The 22933-nt window shown below is 38.8% G+C and overlaps 1 protein-coding gene across 1 annotated transcript in view; it reads left to right on the forward strand.

Annotated features, from left to right (window-relative positions):
- The window catches only part of LOC139708016 (heparan sulfate 2-O-sulfotransferase 1-like), a 106360-nt gene extending 83660 nt beyond the window's left edge, over positions 1-22700 (forward strand). The window contains exons 5-7 of the mRNA XM_071620006.1: positions 4364-4461; positions 15799-15956; positions 22365-22700. Of these exons, the coding sequence (XP_071476107.1) occupies positions 4364-4461; positions 15799-15956; positions 22365-22600 (492 nt within the window). The 3' untranslated portion in view covers positions 22601-22700. The remainder of the gene's footprint in view (positions 1-4363; positions 4462-15798; positions 15957-22364) is intronic.
- The last annotated feature ends 233 nt before the right edge of the window (positions 22701-22933 follow it).

Consider the following 22933-nt stretch of genomic DNA (forward strand, 5'->3'; position numbering starts at 1 on the left):
ACAAATACATATTTGCATTTAACTTCCATGCTGAAAGCAGTATCAATGTGAAATAGGAAGGAAGCTATTTAGTTTGCAAAGCATTGGTCAGTTTAAGACTTTTTCCTTTCTTATAATTTTTGCAGCTTACCCATTTGTTGTTCTGTTTACATCATTTCTCCTTTCTTCATAATATCTTATAGGCAAACTTTCTCACAAATATATATGTCATTTTTTTATAATCCTTATCTAAGAGTTCTCCATCTACAATGATTAAGCTAACATTGAAGTAAGTTTTATGAAAGTGAACTAGAATAGTAATGCATATCAGTAGATTCTGAATTAGGCAACTAAGATGATTTTCCAAGACTCTTGGAGATTAACCAACACTCATGGTTGGCGATTTCAGCATTAGAAACAAAGAAATAAAACTAGCTTCAGTTCCGTCTGGTGCATATACAATGTATCCATGTTCTTTAGCGTTTATTCTTCTTGATTTCTGGAACTTAGACTGGAAGTGAAGTACCATTTATGAACATTTCATTTTATTAAAGGAAGCCACCAGTCTGTAACAGTAACAAAAATCAACATTGCTGTTTGGTAGGGCCAAAGAACCCCACCAGTTTATCACCCTGTTTGTCACTTCATGTACTTTTTGGCTTTAAATGGAAAATATCAAAGAGTGCTTGTGGTGGGATGGTTTTTGTCAGTCGGCGATCTGATTCTCTGTCTGCACTCATTCCACATCTTTTTCTGTTGTCTGAAATTTCATTTCAATTTACGTAGCTCCCCTTACCATTTGGTCTTCATGTCCGGGAAAAACGTAATGAGGCTCCGTGCTGCATTAAAGATGAGCTCAGCAAGTCCTCCCCTGCATTAATCTTTTCTTTTTTTCCTCGACAGCCTAACAGTAAATTCTTGCCGTAGTATTCTTTAGGGTATATAGCGTTGGTCAATATGAGAGACACTTTTTCTCCATAGATCCGACAGACGGAGCAGTAATCACAGATTTGATGCATTAGGTAGAATCTATCATTTATTCCTCGCGATGAAAGAGAAAATCTTTCGCTTTGTATTCTGTTCGGTTATTCTGTGGAAGCTACAATATTGCAGGGCAGCTTTGATTTATCCAGGTTTATTCAGCCGTTCCGTTTAGCAAGCCAGACTACATCTAAGGTACTCTCGATGAAATCAATCAATTTCTTTTCTGCTGATTTGGTTTGACATGGCATTGTTGCCAGAAACCACCATGCTTTGCATATTTTGCAGGTACCTACTTTTAGAAAATACTGCTATTTTTCTCTAGGAAACTTGGGGGGGGGGGGGAGTGCATGGAAATTCTCTTTGTTGTGTGTCTGTGTAAGTGTGTGCATTTGGTTGAGGAGAGGAAGTTTTTTTTTTTTCATCGAACCTTTTTGCTTTCAGAATTGATTTTCTTTGTGGAAAGATTCATGACCCTTTGAACAAAAATGCGAGACTGGTAACACAAAGAAGTTGTTTCTTTGAATCATATTTGTCATACGGCTCATAAAGGGTTCTTAGCAATGATTGAAAGCATTAGGCTCTCATGAACTTTTATATTTTTGGGGGTAAATACCCCCCCCCCCCCCCCCCCCCCCCATTGTTGTTCTACCAGTGGGCTTGCAGTGTCTGGCAAGAATGGGATTTCGTGTACCACAGTCAAACTGACTTTAATAAACAGAGAAATCAGACAAAGTGTTAAAGATCTTAAACACATACGAAAAGTTGTTTTTAGAAATAAACTTTTAAAGTATATATATATATATATATATATATATATATATATATATATACATATATATATGTATCTGTCTATTACAAGTAGCACATTCCATGTACTCTTATTCAGAAGGTCCTTTACGTAGTATTCAACTTGTGATTATATGTGTAATACGGTTGTAGTTATATCAATAGCTATGAAATCAGGCCTTGGTAGAATATTTTTATATATCATCATTATTCAGATACAATTTTCTTAGAACCTCAATATAATTTGTGAGGCCAAAACTTTGGAACACATCTGTTACACTGAAAGAAGGTCAATCTATGATTTTTTTTTTTTGTGAAAAAAACTTTTGTCGAATAAGAGTAAGAAATCAATAGCCTGTTTTATATGTTAATGTGTCAGCAATAAGGTATTTCATATCAATATGCAATTATGTATTGTAAGTCTGTAATGTAGTAGTTTGTAATTATATAATCACATACTGTAAGTCTGTATTGATTTTTTTTTTTTCATTTTTGTAATTTTTAGTGTTTATGTAAATGACAATTTGAATGACAGATGAAGGACTTTTGTTAGTTCCTTATACATCAACTGTATTTATTGGGGTATAGTGTTTTGTTTGTTTGTATGCTTTTTTCCCGTGTTTGTAATGATACTTTGGTATATCACTTGTTTTTAAGAGATGGGTTGATTTTACTTTAACATGCGTTTCCCATAGACACTTGTCTGAGTTTACTCGGGACCATTCTTCAACAGGTTAATCTAGCCTTCCTGAACCATGTTGAGTCACTGCCATGTAGAGGCACAGTGATCTTCCTAATAACTCTGTCAGGCCATCTATATGATATCAAGAAATTATTGACGTATTTCCACCCCCCCCCCAAACAAACAAACAAACAAAAACAAAAACAAAAACAAAAACATTCATGATTACATTGAAAACTACACTTGTTCACTGAATGCAAGTCTAGAATCTATGGCAAAGAATCATAACTGAGAAATATTACTTACCGTAGTTGGGATGGAGGAAGGGAGAGGGTTATAGGTAGGACATAAAGTATTAGGAAGTAACTTATTGAAAAGTGAATAGGGATGCTGATTTAGTGTATTAATGTTTGACTTCAATAGTACTGTGTAGTACTAAAGTAGTAAATTAGGACAGTGTGGAAGAACATGGCTGTTAGGAAAGAAGCTCTGAACTGGGCCATCCCACATCATAATACAATGTATAATGTATCTTACTTTACTCACATCATATAAATGTCTTTCTACGTGGTATTTTATCTTTAAGCATGTGTCATGTATTACATAGTATTGTAATCAGAAATGAATATAAACAATACAAACAAAATGCTGTCCATACATAGTTACCAATGGTAATTAGAGGGTGTGGATTTCTTTCAAGGCCAGAGAAATTTAAAGAAGCCATCAATGTAGATCTCACCACTGTGCCTCACTTTGTCGTATTAGATAATACAAGCCTTGTTGCTGTTGCATGGAAAGAATTTTAAATCCGTAAAAGTTGCGGAAATTCATCTGTGTGTCAGCATGAATTTTCACATGGCAACATTGATTGACAGCGGTTACAGATCAACATCTTTCGTGATGTGTGTTTACATTGTATTTGGTATCCAAAGTTGCATCTTTCTATAATCACGGCTGCTAGAGGCCTAGATCAGTTTCACAAGTAGGCATGGTGCAAAAAAAAAAATGTAAACAGTATACAGATCATGCTGCGGTGTAATCTTGGAAATGTGAATTAATAGCAGGTGGCTAGATTTCTCATAGTGGAAATTCATACATGTATATGTATACTCTTTCTTTGTTGAGTTTGTTGCTCGATCACCACCTTGGATGTTATTCTCTGCATCTTTCATCAGTTGTTTCTTCTTCTTTTTTTGTCCATTTTTTATCTCTATCTCCTTTTCTTCCACTCTATCGCACTATCTGTCTGTCTCCTTTCCTTTCCATACCTAAAACCTTTTCTCTCTTTAACTTCTCGCTCAATCTTCTTTTAACTCACTCTACCTTTGTTACATTTTGTTCTTTCTTGTCATTTCTTCATTCTCTTTTCTATACTCTTTATCTTTTGCATTCTCTCTTTCTCTTTATTCCCTTCCTATTTTCTCTTCTCATCATTTTACTATCTCATTCTCTTTCTCTTCACCTGTTTTACTATCTCATTCTCTTTCTCTTCACCTGTTTTACTATCTCTCTATTCCTTTGCCTATTTTCTTTTTATTGTTTTGCTTTCACCCTCTATCTCTCTACCTTTTTAGTACCTTTCATTCTACTACTGTCTTTTACTCCCTCTTTCTCAATTTTCTTCACCTTCCTATTCTCTTCTCATCTCATACTCTCTTATCCCCTCTTCATCTTGTTTCTCTCCATCCTTCCATCTCTCTCCTTCTCTCTCTCTCTCTCTTTATCTATCTATCTATCCCATCTATCTACCTATCTGTCTATTTATCTATCTATCTATCTATCTATCTATCTGTCTATCTATCTATCTATCTATCTATCTATCTATCTATCTATCTATCTATCTATCTATCTATCTATCTGTATATCTATATGTATATCTATATATCTATCTATCTATTTATCTATCTATTTATCTCCCTCTCTTTCTCCCAGACCCTGGATGAGTGTGTCTTGAAGAAAGGGTACTATTGTGCCCCAGACAGGATGTGGATTCAGGTCCCCTTCTTCTGTGGACACAACCCAGAATGCTGGTAAGGAGGATCTGGTAGCTGGATGAAGTGGCAGATGGTTGGATGTGGGGTGAGGAGTGTGGGAGTGTGGAATGAATATATACATGTATATGAAATGAATTATAGAAGGACGTTTTGGGGAAAATTCTGAACAGGTGATTGGCAATTATGAAATTTAATGAATTGTTTTTGCAAGCAAATGGAAGCCCCGAAGCTGGAAAGCGTAAGTACAGGCAGTAAGATGCAATTAAGGTAATTGGATGGAAATTTAAATGAAAGTGGCAACATTAACAGAGGGATGGGATGATTAGGGAGATTACAATGATGTTGGAGATTAAAGGGATGATGGAAATTTGCCACTCTAGGACATACTCGTAATTAGCAACATTGTGCGCGATCTGTCAAGTTTTGAGGGAACCATGATGGGGAGGACACACACACACACACAGAAAAAAACGTGTTTGCCTGCGAGTGGAGGTTTATGCCTACAACGGGGACATATGAACACTGATGGGCATCGGGTTTGGAGACCCCACGAGGGCATAGCAGGGAAAGCATCCGTGTAATCACTATACCACCTCCCGCCGTCCAACCAATCAAATCGCGGGGGATGCCCAGTGGGCACCGCACCGCAGCGTCCGCGTACCGCCACGCACCGCCGCAATCCCCCTACGGCGGTGGGCTTCTGATCGGCCCCCAGTGGCGCACACGTTTTCCCCAAGAAGGAAACGGGGGAGATTCCATTATGCCATCGAAGCTATCGCTGCGAGCAAGCATTTATTGATCTTGCCAAGCAAGAGGGAAGCTGGGAGTAAAGCCAGCATTCCTACCATCCCAAAGTTAATATCTGCATAGAGGCAAGACATAGTCTCTTCCAATATTTTAAGCATGCACTTCTTGGGATGCTCGTACCAGCTGTATTTTGTCGCAAATATGAAAAGAGAGAAGAGAAGTTTTCTTCAAAGCCATCTGTACAGTTTCTTTATCGTTTCAAAGGATTCTACTCAGTTTTTGTTTCTATTCAACTCTTTCAGTAATGCTTTCTTCCCTTATTCGCGTAACTCTGTCATTCCCGTTATCAAGTTCTGTCATTTTAAGCCATACTATTATTTCATCACATGTATACTTTGTACTATGTTTTTGATTTTTGATGATTGGAAATAAACTATGATTGAATTGAATTGAAAGAAAAAAGTGATTCCCATCAGCTCTTTTTCTTATGTTGATTCATTTGTGCCATACATGTGCGGACTTAGACATTCTTGCATAGCTCGGAAAATATCTATCCCATGGATTTGTAGTCATCGTTAAATGTATGTCCTTTTTGAGGAAGAGATTGGTATGTATCCCAAAGGATTTATACAGTATGCAGTGTGAAAATGTTCCACTCTGATGTCATACTTTCTTTAAGAATAGATATGATTTACGTGGTATTTGCAGTTAATACTCTCTGGGATATTATGATTTTTTCCTCGTGCCGTACTGGTGTAGTGTCATCGAAATTCAGATCATGTTTCTTTGAGGCTTATAGCTATCCATTGGCTTGTAATAAAAAAAAAAAAATGGAAAAGGTGCAATCATGAGTAATAAGCTTTAAAGGAGGGGATGGTGTAGCTTTATCCTGCTTTACCCCAGACCCACAGTTCTACAAGGGATATATCACCCCCCCCCCCACAAAAAAAAACAACACTCCCACACACTTCCATGTCATCTCCTGAAGATATTAACCTACCAATATACACTGTACGTTCTGCTGCCTGTACAGTAATTACATTCATCAAAATATATATATATATTTTTTTGTCTCCTGTTGCAGATCAATTTAAAGAACTTTTGACAGCCAGTGTCATAATCTTTGAAGGATATTCTGGTGTAATAGACATTCAAAACATATACACAAGCCAATTGCAAGGAAAAAGAAAATCATTCTATGTGTTATTTGACTTTGAATCCATGCAGTGATCCCTCATCGTGTACAACAGTAGCGCAGCTTTCCTTAAGTCACAAGTCATTACAATATTTGGCAGGTGTCCCTGTGCAGCCAAAAATAAGTATGTTGAATGTAGATTAACAGTGTTTTGACAAAATGGCCATGCTTATCAAGTGATGTGATACCTTTGCAGGCGTAGCTTTTATTGCATGACATACAGATTTCTGGTGATTTTCATTGCTGATGGTGGTTACCTCTAGGAAGGACACATTGCCTCCCCATGTGTACATACCACCGCTTTAAAGAAAGTAGGTACTAACTCAGTTTTGGATGATGAACTGTTTGTGGCACTTCAGGAAGTTCTGTGTTGTTCCCCACCCCTCCCCCACTCCCCCCCCCCTTTCACTTATCTGCTTAACATGTTAAACATCAAATAAAAGTTTACAGACCTTCCTCTCCCCCCAAAAAAAAAAAAAGGGAAAACAATTAATGTGTTCCTTAACATGAGTATGCCTAGTGTTCAGACATTTTATGGGAATGCCATTTGTATGCTGTGTAGTGCGCTCTCTCCCAACAGACAATGTGTCTCTCACGCCACCAGACTGAAAACCAGACGCAGACAGACATTTCAGTGCATTAACAGACGCACTCATCAGGCGCAGACACATACGCACACATACAACAAACAGACAAACAAACAAAAAAACAAACCTGTCTTCGTGGCCTAAGCCGCAGTGAGATGATTAAAAGACCACGGATGAATGGGGAATCTAATTTAGGCTTCTTTAATGAGCCATCTCTCGTTTTCCCCTACGAAAATTAGAGGGCAATGCTCGATGCAAAATTTGAAGGAGACAAGATTTATTGACATTTCATGCAGTCGTTGCAATGTTTGTGAAAAAAAAAGGGGGAAAACATTTCAGTAAAAGTTTGCAAAAACCATCGTCCTGAAGGATGTGGGATTTAGGCTAGAGGTGGCACAGTTACAACTCATCTCTCATTGTAGTGCTCTGTCTGTCTGTTTGTCTGTCTGTCTGTCTTTGTGTATGTCTTTCTGTCTGTCTTTCTGTCTGTTTGTCTGTCTGTGTGTATGTCTTTCTGTCTGTCTTTCTGTCTGTTTGTCTGTCTGTGTGTATGTCTTTCTGTCTGTCTTTCTGTCTGTTTGTCTGTGTGTTTGTCTTTCTTTCAATCTTCTGTGTTCTCTTTCTTTCTCTCTATCATTCTATCTTCCTTTATCTTACTGTGCGACCCTCTGCTTCTCCTAGGACAGTGTTGTGTTTTCTTTTGTGATGTATAATAAATTATAAACAAATTATCACGGATATTTGCCCTGGAACTTAGGATGAAGGCTTCAGTCTCACTGTAGATCTTCTTGTAAAGGCAGATTTCCCAATATATGGGATTTCTTGCTCTACGGCACTTAATAGATAGGCCGTAATTATTATTCTTGTTTAAAGATGGTAATTTTTATTATAAATGAAATCTTTGAAGGCTTCCGTGGCGGTAGAATGTTGGGTGGTAGAAGGCTTAACGGTGCACCACGTATTCTTTCTAGGGTATGTGTTTGGCCCTGAAAAGGGCCTACCCAGTCCCTAGAAAGAATATGTGTAGCACCGTTTTATTATAGAGCAAGGACATACAGACATTTGATGGTGTGAGGCTGCTGCGAGTCACGTGAAATCTTTGACAATAAGTGACAATTATGAAAGTATGTCACATGTTTTCAGTTTTACATCCGAAGGATCTTTCCTTCCAAATGAGCTGAAATCTTACTCCTGTTGCTGCAGCACTTAATTCCACCACCCCCTTTGCTCTCCCTCTTTCACTCTTGATTTCTTTCCCCAATGCCCCAGAGCATTCTTGCAGTCGTGATGTAGCCACATTCATGGAAATGTAAATGAGATCATCACATTTCATTCTCGCCAGTGAGGCATGACTTCAGACAAGCAATTTGCCCCAAGTTTCTTCAATCAAACCTCAGTCCCTTGATAAAAAAGAAAGAGGAAAAAATATAAAGTGATGAAAACATCTTTCTTGATGATGAAGTTAGTCATGCAGTGAATCCAATCTCCGATGTTTTTCCTCAGAAGTGATTTACTCCAAACTAATCCCATCGATCACACATCTCTCTTGATAGGAGGCAGAAAGACATCTCTCAAGCGTGAAAGACTTAATGAAATGGCTTTGCAGGACAACATCGCCGCAAGTTTGCCTTGAGTTTTTGAAGCAGAATCAACAAAGCGTGTTCTCATCCTCCTCCCCAAATCTCTTCCAATCTAACCCCCTTACCCAGTCTCAAAGGGTGCAGATTATGTTACTCTTACCCCTCTTACCGGGTGAGGGGAATGACATAAATCGTAGATGGGAGATCCTGAATCAGTGCCAGGTGAAACTGCTAAACCGATCTTCTTCTTTTTTTTTTCTTTTGCATCCACTCCCCCCCCCCCACCCCTCGTTGGACTTTAATTGAGTGCGACAGCAAATAGTCGTCTCCCCATGAGATATGAAACCTCCAGTAAATGTTACCATCAGCATCCTTCCTACCTCTTAGGTGGTTCCTCCTCCCCTTCCCTCATCCTCCTCCTCCTCTTCCTCTCCCTCCTCCCTCTCATCCATCATCATAGATTATGTGCCTTTTGTCAAGACTCCGTTCCCTTGTTCCCCCACCCAGTCAGGTAGCTGCAATACTGCTGCTGTTGGCAAATACCAAGAATATGGTCAACACCATTACATGAGAAGCAGTCAAAACTTCATACCATTTACTCTGTACAGCATTAACAGCCTTCTTACTCTCAAGTGACATAATGTACTATTGTCTCATGACTCTTGGGAATGCTGTGTCTTTGTTCATCAAAATTACACACACACAAAAAAAATGCATCTTAGTTTTCTTCAGAGTGATAAAGTCCTTGAGCAGTAGGCACAAATAGTAGGGCATCGAAATGGCACAAAGTGCACTGGAGTCTTCTTTTGATAGATTAAATGAAAGTCAATAAGTGCCAAGTACTCCTTCAAGGTTGATTTTAAAAGTTTTTTTCTTGTCTGGGGTGGGGGGAGGGGGGGGGGGAAGGGGACGGGATGGATGGGAGATTGGAATGGGAAATTACATCGCCTTGATGGAAATGTTGCATTTGTTTGGCAGAGCTCATGCCTGGTCTCTGCATCTTTGACGTCTTTACCAAACTAGGAACTGCCAAGGTGAGACAGGTGATGGAAGCATTACCTATCACACGAGAGCAAAGGATCTATTGCCCCCCTGCCACAGAATGAGAATGTCATATGACCCCTTCGATATCATACTACCCCTTTGGTATCATACTGAAGTGAAAAAAAAACCAACCAAACAAACAAACAAACAAACAAACCCAAACTAAGAAATAAACAGAAGCAAACAAGCACCAAGTACTGTGCTTGATAGTTGCATAAATCTTTAAATGATAAAAAGACTGTGCAGATGTTTATATTGAATAACCTACGTTATCCTCATGAGCTTCTAAACTTGTACTGTTGCAGCTTGCTATCTGCTAACAGATGACTTTGTGTTGTAAGTTTGTTTGATTAGTATGTGATGTTGGTGTGAGGAAGAATTCATGACGTCATCCAAGGACAAGAAAGTCACTAAACTCTGCAGAATAAACTGTGGAAATTGCAACCTTGTGTTCCTCATTAGTTCCCTTTTGTGGGGCAGACGGTTTACTCTCTGAAAGTACTCATAGAAAAATCACACAGAGTCCAAACCATCCTTGGTTTCTTTTGCTTTTCTATGTAACTCCAATACCCCCGGGCTAACACCTGAAAAAAAATGAAATAATGCAGTTATAGATGTTTCATATTCTTTCAGGATTATTAGAAAAATAAAAGATAGGTCACTCTTGTCACTCTTCTTTTTGTTTTAGATGATTTTTGTTGAGCCATTGGCCCTGAGCATGCGCTGCATTACACCAAATTTCCATTACCTACAATATAAAGGCCCTCGAAGGAGACCAGAGCAAAGAACACACTAGTATGTGAATTTTCATGAAGCTGCTAGGGCATGGTGCTCTGTTGGTACCGATAATGCATGGTTATATGTTTCTTTTATTTATTTATTTCTGGAGTAGCATTTGGGTAACAATGCCCGGGATCTGATTTTGCTTGTGCAAATAGGGCAACAGCCTTGTGCAAATTGTGTTGTTTTGGTATCATGTTTTACAAGATGAAGAGCTGGATGAATGCTTACAGAATGTGAAGTGTTGTAGATGAAGTATTAGATATGCTAAGATCAGTCTAGCATGGAATTAAGTGGGGGGGGGGGGGACTAGCTTCAGAGCAGTAGCCTTTGATGTCTGGACAATGAGGAGTCCAACTAAAGTTTGTCATATACATGTAGGCCTACCTATTAAAGCTGAGCCCTACTAATGGTGTCTCACGTGATACCTGTGGTTACCTGCTGTTATTCAGTGAAGGGTCAGTTGCCATTAGGACCACCCATCAAAACCGGGCGGTAAGAGGCCAAATTGTTGTGATGGACTTTGATGGGACTGAGGATTAGACTGCCAGAGAAAAGTGTCGGCACTGGAAGAGGAAATAGCCGGAGATTTGAGTCCTTGTAGAACTCTACCATTGTGCTCGTATATAGAGAAGAATGTGAGCTGGATAGTTTACTGAGCTATGTGTTGTTGTTGGTGTTTTTGTTTTGTTTTTTTTTTTTGGGGGGGGGATATTTTCAATAATGCCTTGCCATGAAACATTTTTACTATTGCCTTATATATTACCCCTTTCTGTAATGATGTTGAAAATATGTGTGCCGAAGTAACTGTCATACTTAAAACAAGAAATATCTGACAGAGCCATAAACTAAAATTGATTAGTTGTAATATAAAACTAAAAGTCAACCTTTGTTGGTATTAGACAGGACATCTGATTTCTAATCATGCTTTGAGAGACAGTTTACGAAGACAGCTAGTAACTTGGAGAAGTGTGTGAGTTGAAAAATTATCTTTAGTTCGGTTGGATCATTTTGAAGTGTTGATGTATGCGTAATGGCAATGTTTTGTATTGCTTATGTAGATCATTACCTGAAATATGTATCTGCAAAGTTTCATTTTAAAATAGTATGTAGACATTGAGATAAAGACAATAATGTGATTTTTAAAAATGATATCATACTGCTGATGTCATTCTTGAGCAATCATATTATTAAAAAAAAAGTAATACCATCCTCATATCATGAAACATGGGTGATGAAAGTTTCAAGGCTAAGAGTTTGAACTTTCTGAGATAATCAAAACACCAAATTTGTACCAAAAAAAAAAAACACTCATACAAAAACAGTTGGTGATCCTTGAGCTTTCACAGATCACCTAAAAAAAACCTTTCAAAATATGGCAAAATAAGATTTGTGTGGTTCAAACAAATCAGTGCATGGCTGTTTGACATCAAGTCCATCGTCACACCGGAGAAAAACGTACGTCTGTGTATTAATGGTAGAAATCCTCAGCCATCGATGAATAATTCTTGCCAGCAGGTGTGCCCAACATCCAAGAGATGACAGAAGGGGTTAAAAGATGCAGTCTTCAAATGTCTAGATGATGTCAATGATCTGTAACTGAGCAGGTTGATGATGACATCAATTGCTCAACCACCCCCCCCCCCCCCCCCTCTTCCTGAGCCAAGGGGATCGATCGGGAGAAGATTGGGATGGAGTCCAGATTAAAATCTGACTTCTGGCTCAGAGAAAAGTACATTGACCAGTAGAGTCAAGCTGATAAATTCTCCCAAATGGATGAGTCTGAGGCAAAAGTCTTGTAGCTCTCATCAGGTATTCAGGCTTTAAAAAATGTGTTACATTCAACCTTACTATGTACATTCCTCGGAAGAAAGTGACATTAGAGTATACATGTATGTATCATTTATTCCAAACCAAAAGATCGTGCTTTGCCAGAAACATTACTTCTTTATTAATGATGTGTAAGAATCTTGGTGCATATGAGGAGCTTTTCATTTGCACTGAGTATTTTGGTTTTTTTAGGGGCACAAGATGACTTGATAGAATGTTGTGTCATATATCATATCATGCATCAATCTTGTACAGTGTGTATCATGCAAATTGTATGTGGACTACACCATAGCTGTGATCAAGGGTACATGACTTTGTTGTGATCAGTGTATTACAGTACATTGTCCCCAATATTGCAACTAATAGATAAATTGCTGTACAAAACAAGAGTTTCATTGGTTTGAATGGTCCCCAATACTTTTTGTGGTTGATTAGTCTAACATTCAGAACAAAATTTACCAGTTACACTTCTCTTTTAAATCTTGTTTTAACTGTCAAGACCATACCAGGGGGCTCTATTCTAACCATCTCAGAACCACAGTCTTAACTTTCCTTGTAGATTGTATACATCCATGTAGCACTTGGTACTCAAAGGCTTGAGGTACATTTGTACTCTGTTGGCCTCGGGGAATCTGTCTCCAAAAAAGTGTAATAGTCTTGATTACTAGACCCCCATTCCACCTTAAGAGATAATCATGGTGCCATGGAAACAGAAAAAATTGGATGAAAAATTAGGAAGTTATGACATTTTGAAGTTTTGCTTATTTTTCGGGAAACAGTTCTTGGACAGTCAATATGAACATGCAAATAGTGAAGTGATGATGTCAAATCCTCTCACAACTTGCCTTATAGGTTGTACAGAAAATGTTGATGTTTCCAGTTATTTGCTTACATGCAATTAAACCCCTGTCACAAATCCTGAACTGATCATTATTCTGAAGTTATTCAACCAGGAATAACATAACATCATATTTTAAACTTTAACAGAAACATTTGATTTTTGTTTTCATTTCATTTTCTGTACACGATCAATGAAAAATTGTGAGGGGATGACATTAGCACCTCATTCAATTGCATATCCATATTAACTGTACAAGAACTGCACCGCACAAATTAGCAAAACTGCACAATTTCATAACTTCCTTTTAGTATTTTTACTGATATACTCGTGAGATTTTACTCTTTCTTATCAGACTAAACTGGGCTGGAATTCCTCTTTAAATATCTTTGAATTGAGCCCAGTTGAAAGGAAGAATTATGTGCTTATGTGTCCCATGATAGGAAAAATCTGAACATTAAAGGATGCTCCATTTAGACATAGAAGAAAACACAAATGGTTGAAATTATCATTTTCACAGTATTGTACCAGTTCAAGTTATGGGAATGTTATGAAAATGCAAAGAGTGTATGGAACCAAGACTAGCTTGGCTGGTAAAGTGGGTCGCCTATTGTTAGATCTGCTGGCTTTGAACTTTGAAATTATAAAAAGCGAGGTATTCCTTTTTATGGCTCTCTTGGGGTATTATTCGTGGAGGGAAGTGATAATATATCTCATGTTTCAACACATGGAGAATAATACAGGCAATATGTGTGATATTTCCACAACAGGCTTGGGATAAAGTATATAAGATCTGCCTTATATTGGATCAGCCATATGGTGATATATTTATATATTCTCACAAAGGGAACAGCATTTGGCATAATATACCATATTTCTTTAGGACAGAGAGAGAGAAAGAGTAAAGCTTGTTGTGGAAGTTGGTAGTGCTATCGTAACAACTGGTTTCGCAAACTGCTGATGCTGATTACCAGGTGATGTCACTGTGCCCCTGAACCCATTTGTGCTCTTACCTTTATTATCCCTTTGTGATACTTTCATCTTCTCAAGCCATTCTTATGAGATGTTGGTAGATGAAATAAGCTGGTTAAGCCAATATATATATATATATATATATACTTCTCATATTATATTCAAGATACACTTTGTAGGCCTATATTCATCTTCCAGGTTTAACATCATGTAGAAAACAAATTTTGGTGCCAGATATGAAATCCTATATAGCTATATGTGACCCGCCACAACAAAAGGATCCTAAAGTGATAGCTGAGCCGGGAAAATCGAATTTGAAGTCATAGCAGCAAATGTGGTCAATATGATCGGATTTCTGTTTTTGGCATGATTTTGTAGTCTAATGTATTGTCTATCTTGAGCCGAAATTTTAAAGCTAAATGATCAAAGGAAAGGCAAGAAATTAGCATTTTTCTTGGCCATGATTTTCCGACTTTCAACGGAACTGAAAAGTGTCTGAAGATTTGGATTTAGTGCCACAGATAGACTCCGCCCTAGCAACAACGGAGTGATCTTATTTGTCAGTGCATGGCATCCTGGTTACTGATTGGTTGTGCGTAGACCGCTGGCGCTAAGCATGAATGAACATCGCGGAGGTTGCTAGGAGCATACCTTCTATTGTCAAGAGGTGAAAACTGTCTTGCCTCCCCTTGATCATGATAGCGTCGGAAAGAAAACTTTGAAGGTGGTTTTCTCGAAACACTGATTTCCTAAACCACTAAACATACATGTGCTAATAAAATCAATCGGAAAGAAAACTTTGAAGGCGGTTTTCTCGAAACACTAATTTCCTAAACCACTAAACATGTGCCAAGAAAATCAGTTATGTTTCCGCAACTGAGTGCTTTTATGAGTCGGGTTAAATATGTAAGTAAAGAAGAAGAGTAAGGGAATATTGTCCTGTCGTTTTCAGAAAATCATCCTCCCTCGACTTTCGGATCCTTTTGTTGTAGTGGGTCACATATTCACATCTTGATAGATTTTGTCATTAGCGTGTAACATAAATGCAATGGTGTGGCAGTGCTCACCCTCAACAGGGTTAAATCATATTCTTGGCCCATCATACAGCTACTGCAATGTTTTTGCATGTAAACATCTTCATTGCTAGGTTATATCAAGACTCTAACAATTTGATCTGAAGAGTGCATCTTATTCTTCAAAATATTTTGCCAAAAAAAGAAAGGAATTTAATCAAGATTTGTGCACAGTTCACTGGTAGACTTTTGGGATGATGGTGTAACCACCTCTATCATATGAACAGTAATGTGTGTGAAATTTATAGCATCGAGTCATGAAAATGTGGGAAACTGGTAATACAAGCTTCGACACTGGAGAGATACACAACCTCTACTGGTATCGGGGCTGCAAGATGCGTTTCATCGTGTGAGTAACTGTCTTGTACCAGTGGCATTTGAATGTGTTAGGTATAGTTTCTAATGTTATCACTTACAGTGTCATCTACTCCAGTAGGATTACTACTTGCTAGCCTATATCGATGTTAATACTTGTTCCAAAGACTTTGTAAACCTGCCTCAGTAGTCTGGTAGGTTTGCAGAGTATAATGCAACACCACTGAAAAGGCTATCCTGGAAGAAGAAGACCATACTATTGTCAGTATTTCCTAGAAACTGGAAACCATTTGATAGATATAAAGCTTTCCGGATACAGATAGATTCCTCTAACTGAAACCACTTCCCATTCTCACTCATCTACCTTTTTCAGTTGTGTTGATTTTGTTATTTTTTTGGTTTTTTGTCATAGGAAACCCGGAAGTAAGTGGGCGCTGGAGCAAGCCAAGTTCAACTTGGTCAACCACTACTTCTTGGTAGGAGTGACTGAACACATGGAGGAGTTTGTTGCAATAGTTGAGGCAGCCTTGCCAAACATGTTTAAAGGAGCACTTGAGCTTTTTCAATCAGGTAAGTTTTGTCAGTTCTGTCCATCAGGGGCATTTCATCAAGCATTTTAATTTTGTCCATATTTTTTTCATGACAAATTGTTTTTAACTACGGAAATCCTTGCATCTGATTGGCTGAGAGCAAATTTGTTGGAAAAAGAATATCAGACAAATACTTGATGAAATGCCCCCTGATGTTTACTGTAAAACATGATATATTCGCGGCACAAAAATTTCGCGAATTGGAGCTGACGGCCTTTCTCCCAGCATGAAATTTTTGCGACTTGCCACTGGCATTCAATGCATACTGTGTTGGCAAGAACTTTCGCGTGCATTTTAATTTCACAAATGTTGCTGCTCACGAAATTCACGAAATTAAAATGCATGCGAAAATTCCTTGTTCTACAGTAACATGTTGACAACATGTTTTTCATTCTAGCCTTTGAGTTTGACCAGTGTGGAGAAATTTCACTGTGTAGCACATCAGTATCAGACTCTAAATAACAAGAAATCATAAGATTATTTGGGAATATTCTTTCTTGCTTTCTGTGCTGTCTCATCACCTTCATAGTTCTTCGCACTATGCATCTCTTAACTTCAGTCCCATAAACCTGTTTTCATGTTCTTTTCTTAAACTGTGCCTCTCTTTCACCTTGTCTTAGGTGCTGATCACATTATTTCTGTAGCTTGTCTAGCTTTGTACTCATTCAAATCTTCCCGTGTATCAGTACCCAAATCTTACCTTCTCATTTCTTTTACATTCTTTTTCTCTTCTCCCCCTCTTTATTAGTCTGTCTTTCTCTTAACCTTTTTTTTTTTAATCATTCACTTACTCTATCTCATTATATTCCTCTCTCTCCCTCCCCCTCTTCTTTCTCCATATCTCACGCATGCTCTCCATATCTCTCTCATCCTGTCTTTCTGGCATCCTCTTCCCTCCCACGCTTACTTCATCTCTCTATCTCATGTGATATATCTCTCTCTTTCTATGTATCTATATATCTACCTCTTCATATCTTCTCACATGGCTGCGACCAGTGTCTCCTTTCTCTTCTCCGTAATGGAGCCCCCCTCTCACCGCCTCTAAGTGCGTTAAGCCCTGCGGGACGTGGCCTAATGTCTCCTCTGCTTGTTTGGATGTGGCGACAACTTGGGGTGCATGTTGTCCATTTCCCCTCCCCCTGGAGACGGTTGGTGGAAAGTTCATCATCTCCTACTCCAGGACGTTTCCCTTGTATCTTTCTCTCCCTGCTTCGATTAACCCACTGTCTCTCTAATTCTGCCTCATCTCCACGTACATGAGAGTGCATGGAGTACTGGATCAGTGAATGCATTTGTGCATGTCTAAGAGTAAGTGTGAGTGGGTGTGTATGTATAAGTTCTTTCCGCCTCATTAGCCAGGGGCGTAATTTCAACGCCACAACGCAAACAAATCTTCTTTGCCACAGTCACCAGTGCTGAACTGGTTCACTGTCACGCTATACGCCTCTTTGCATTACTTGTCACTACTTGTCACCCTCAACTGCAAGGCATTTTTTAATCTCCCATACACCAATCAATTTTTCCCCAAACTCTTCTGCCTTATGACAAGTCCTTTTCCCATCCCCCTCCCCTCACCCCTCCCCCTCACCCCCCCCCCCCCCCCCATTCAATAATATGGATCTAGCTGGCCTAAAGATGTCAATCATAGATTCTAATCAATGCACCCTCTTATTGACTGTCTCTTGACTCCTCTTCTTCATCAATCATCCCTTCAAGATGTCACAGAAATATTGGTTAGGATTGTCTCACTCTCATTGGTGCCCAGACATTGACTTTACCCTCTCAAATTTTCACCCCTTCCCCCCCCCCCCCCCATACACACACAAACATGGGCCCTCACTTTAAACCATTTTGAAAGAACTTGCTTTAGAGAATTAAAGGTCCTGTTTACCTTTGGGAGCAGTGATATAAACAATTTTCAAGATATCACTTTTGATGCATATATGTAGGTCAGTGGTATCACAAAATATCCTACCTTAAAAGATTTTTGTAATAAAGCCTAAAATAAATGGAGATATCACTATTTTTCTCATTAAACCATAACTGTAGATGGTTTAGTCTGGAAAACACTTTTATTATAACTATTGTTCACACTTTGTATATTTAACAATACTTAACATCGATTATACTAGTTCAATTTTTTACATTGGTTGTTTCTATTCCTAACTCACATTTTAGAGCTATTTCGCAGCACTAATGCTACATTTTTGTTTATTTTGCAAATATGGTAAATTATGCCTTTAACGGGGTCCAAGGTAGAATCTTGTGACTAGAACAAGTGACATACACTGAAGTTTAGTACCCACGGTAATAATGTTTTATGTAGGGGATGATGATATGAAATATACTTTGTAGCACCTAGCACAAAATACACATATTTCTTGGTTCTTTGCACATAAAAAGTACTGCTACACCATGATAGTTTACAGTCAAGAGAACCAAAAAAAAAAAAAAAAGAGAGTACAATAGATTTATGGCTGATGTACATTGTTGGCATATCAAATTTGAGTAAAGAAAACAAAATTCAGTGAATGAATTTTAGCAGATTTTTATAAGCCCGCTGTGTGTCATTGCTGCTTGCTTGTGATTGCCTCGTAACTTTTTTCTCCCAAACCATCCTCCGAAAATTCATGCTGGCCTGATTTGGACCAAAAGTTCTTGATAATCCCACAAATACTTTGCCTCAGCAGAGCATATATCATGTCCTGCCCATCCGCAGTCAATTTAGCCAGTGCTGATGTGTAAACCCTGCTCCCAGTCACAAAGGGATGTATGTATCAATAACTCTCTCTCTCTCTCTCTTCTTTGGAGCATGGGGGCTGGAATTCACCTTTCTGATACCCCTTTCATACTGACCAAAAAACACGGCACGTCCTTCGGAGGCGCTCCGTGTTTATCCTAGACCACTGTCAATGTAAAAGCTTGTGGGGTGAAGAACTCGGTGTGAACACAGCACAAACAGTGGATGAACGCAGCGTGAAATTCATGCTGGACCGTCTAGCATGAACACAGTATGTCCTCCAGAGGGCGTACCGTGTTCATCCCAGACCACTGCCAATATGAACAGATGCGAAATACAACCAGAACCAGAAATTTTGGATAAAAACAAATATGGGAGCGCACGTTAGTATATAGGACCTATACACACATGTGTGCTTTGTCAACGTACAATGATTGTTTATTTAAGATTGCATGCCATGGCCCGTCAGCGAAAATTGTTTGCCGAATTGAGGAGATATCAAATTTGTAGAACATTGCCGCAAAAATAACAGTAACGAATGATTAAATAGTACAAAAAAATGAAAGATATACAATTGTATATTTACTACAAAATAAATATAGTTTGTGTTTCATTTATGCTTTAAAATTTTTTACATGCACTTCACGTGTAAAATTGCAAGGCAAGGTACTCTGTCCTTCTGCTTGGAATTGGGTCAGTCTGCGCTAGTATACAAATGATGCACAGGATAGAGTACGTTAGTGGAGATGTAGCGCACTCGAGGGTATTTACAATTGTGAAACATGCACTACATTGTAAATACCCGACGCCACGAAATAATCCTGTGCATCATTTGTTTTATAAAATGGGTCGAAAACTAACAGCATTTTTCACGTACCTTTGTGGGTCAATACCAGTCAGCTACATGAAGCACTCGCTGAAGAATCAAGATGTCCGAAGATGTTCGTCCCAAACATTTACGCACGTCGCACTCGGAAATCCTGCACATATAAGTACTGTACGTATAGAGTATACGTACGCCACACATGTTATGCACATGAAAGGTCGGCCGACACCCCCTGTAGCCCGAACTAGAAGTTGTTTGCAGGATTGACAGCGCGTATAGTAGCGGGCGAAGCACTTATAACAACTGATTGAGTGCGCACTGCTAGTGTAAACATTGTGACGTCATGCAGGGCATGTTAGTGAGAAATTAATGCACGCACACGTGACTCATTTCAGTGCTTCCAATTGACTACATTCTTGAACCCATTTTATAATAATTAATACTATACTTCCAGTGGCTACATGCATGTACACTTTACTGATTGCTGTATATGTATACATTGTATAACGCTGCTGTGGGAACATGTGCCAATTTCGTGCTGTGTTCGAGATCAGTACGAAAGGGTACAACGGTTTTACCTCGTGTTTACATAAGGATTTGACATCCGAGGATGCCAGTATGAAAGGGGTATGAGATACATGCCATCCTAGGCTGTCCTCAAGGAGCTGCCTACCCTCTCTTCCCCCTCCATCTCCAAACCCCAAGGTATCAATAAGTTGTCTTTGACCCCCAACTTCACCCCCCTTCCCCCAACCCCACCCTCACCCTCTTGTAGATATTGACAGGTTCTCTTCAGCCTTGGAGGACTAAAACCTCGTCTGAGGAAGATTGGATGGTGCTTTGCCAAGCATCCGATGACCCCACCCTGAGGGCGTGGGAGTATGTTTGCAGAGACGTGATTAGCTAGATGAGAACGGACTGTTCATCTCACTGATGAAAGATGAAGAAAGAGAGAGAGAGAGAGAACGAGGGAGAGAGACAACACTTTAGTAGTAGCCTGTGTTGACTATCAAGCAATGCAAGGCATTACAAACAAACAAAATTATGCTTACCAATGCTAAAAAGCAAGATATTTGAAATTTTTGCGAATTGGAGCCGACGGCCTTTTTGCAGCATGAAATTTTCATGAATTGCCAGTGGCATTTAATGCATATAATGTAGACAAGAACTTTTGCATGCATTTTTATTTCATCAATCTTGGATCTCGCAGAATTTACGAAATGAAAATGGAAATTTCTTGTTTTACAGTACATTTGTACATGTACAGAAGAAGGCAAGTTGTTCCTGTATAGTGTGTATTCATCAGTCTCTTCTTTAGAATTAGGACTCCCCTTCCCCTTTCAAGTGGAATTTCAGTCCCTAGATACATATTTTATGTATCAATTTTATGTCATTTTCTCCAACTTTTGCAATTTCTTATAAGATTTCGACCTTTGTGCCTTTATCTTTCTCTGTGAGACATATGCAGAGCCAACCATTATGGGAAGAAAGATTGTAACAAAAGTAGGAAGGGAGTACAGAAATACAAAAGTGCATCTAAAAAGTACAAATTCAAAGATGATAAAAGATTGACAGATAAATTGATGACAGAGTGATGCATGGTGTCATAAAGTTACATATTGTTCCTGGAGTGACAAGGCATTGAGTCTAAAAAATTATGAATTTTTAGGAGAGGTAAAAACCCTTTTTTTGTACCAAATTAGCTTTTATTTTAATGACAATGTCACATTATATAGAAACTTTATTTTTTATTGCATTCATATTTGTAATGTTTCAAAACTCAATCAGTATTTTTGCAATTCAAAATTGAGTTTACTTAAAGAAGGCTTTTTGAATATACTATATGCCAATTGAGATATGATGGCCTTGTCACCCCATCGACGATATGCAACCCTGTGGATCCACACCTGTACCTCCGCAATGTACAATTGTACAGTCTAGCACTGAATTAAAAAGTGTGTGCATACACAAGCCACAGCATGCAAAGAGTAACTCCCAACAGAACAGAAAATAGCCCCAAGGGTGTCGGCAGTCGGCTGAGGAGGAAACTATCAAAGTTGGCTCCCCTCCGCACTGGTTACGCTCGTATAGAAATGTGTATGAATCTTATTGTTGGAAGAGATGCTATGAGATGGAATTTGGTTTTTAAAGTTGATGGCAAGAGCATTGGTTGACAAAAAGATACAAAACTTGAAGGTAAAATGAAGATTTTTGAGGTGTTGGGTACTTATTTGTGCTTCCAAAGCTGAGCAGCTGAGAGTATATTTTTTTCTCTATGGTATTCTTTATTTAAATTTTATTCAATATCATCATCGTTTTCACAACAAAATGAGTATGAACAAAAGTAAGCAGCTGTATTCTCATTTGTGCTACTGAATCACATTTTTCTTTTCTAACAAACATGTACAATAAAATATTTTTATGCGCATCATACAGGTACCATGTACACTGTATAAAGAAGTGATATAAAATTCTGCATAAATCTCATAATAAAATAAAGTTCTCGATCAGCTTAATCAGACTGATTAATATCTGCTTCATTAGACAAAATGCACACTTTAAAATACAGCATTTCACCAAAACCTGCAGTAAGCTAAAATTTCATAATTTGATTAACTCGAGAGGACGGGCTGATTTTGCTACATGTACATCACGCATTTCCCATTGACAATTGCCGGAGTATACTCAAGACTCGTCCTCAACGGTTTAAGCAAACAAAATTCATCTTTTTCTTTTTTTTTTATTATGCCTGTGAGTATGCCTGTCTGTTTCAGACCCCAAGCTCTCATTCTTCCCTGTCTCCTCCCGTCTCTCCGTCACAGGGGAAAAATCCCACCTACGTCGCACTCTCCAGAAGATGGAGCCCTCGCCCTACACGCTGGACACTCTGAGAAACAGCGAGGTGTGGCGAATGGAGGACAAGTTTTACCGCTTTGCGCTAGAGACCTTCAGGACTTCGGCCACTCGCTCGCTGAGTCGGCTAAGCAACAACAAAATTGAATTTGTCGGGACGCAGTTCTCCTACCACAAAGTGCACCCTCGGTCGAAGCACTCGTGAGGGTTGCTGCTCTCCCGATGTGTCGGGGATGAGGGACGGCTCCATTTTCAGATGAGGAACAAGGGAAAGTCATCAAGTGGCCGGGTGTAGAGTTTTGGAATTTTGTGAATAGATATCAGCACGTTAGCGTGACAATTCTTTTTTTTTTTTTGACCGAAGTACTTGGAGATGAACTCCACAGAGGAAGGCCATCTTCTTCTCACAAGAGGAATGTTGATTATGCAGAGATAAGCGCACAAAACCAGTTATCCTGTGTACATAGAAATGGTCGGAGGCATGGATGGGGGCATTCATTGGAGAATGTGTGTGGATGGTCACCCCTCTCGTTACCAT

Source organism: Diadema antillarum, unplaced genomic scaffold (assembly GCF_040938485.1).
Source record: "Diadema antillarum isolate AM-2024a unplaced genomic scaffold, OU_Dant_1.0 seq00001293_RagTag, whole genome shotgun sequence".
NCBI lineage: Eukaryota > Metazoa > Echinodermata > Echinoidea > Diadematoida > Diadematidae > Diadema > Diadema antillarum.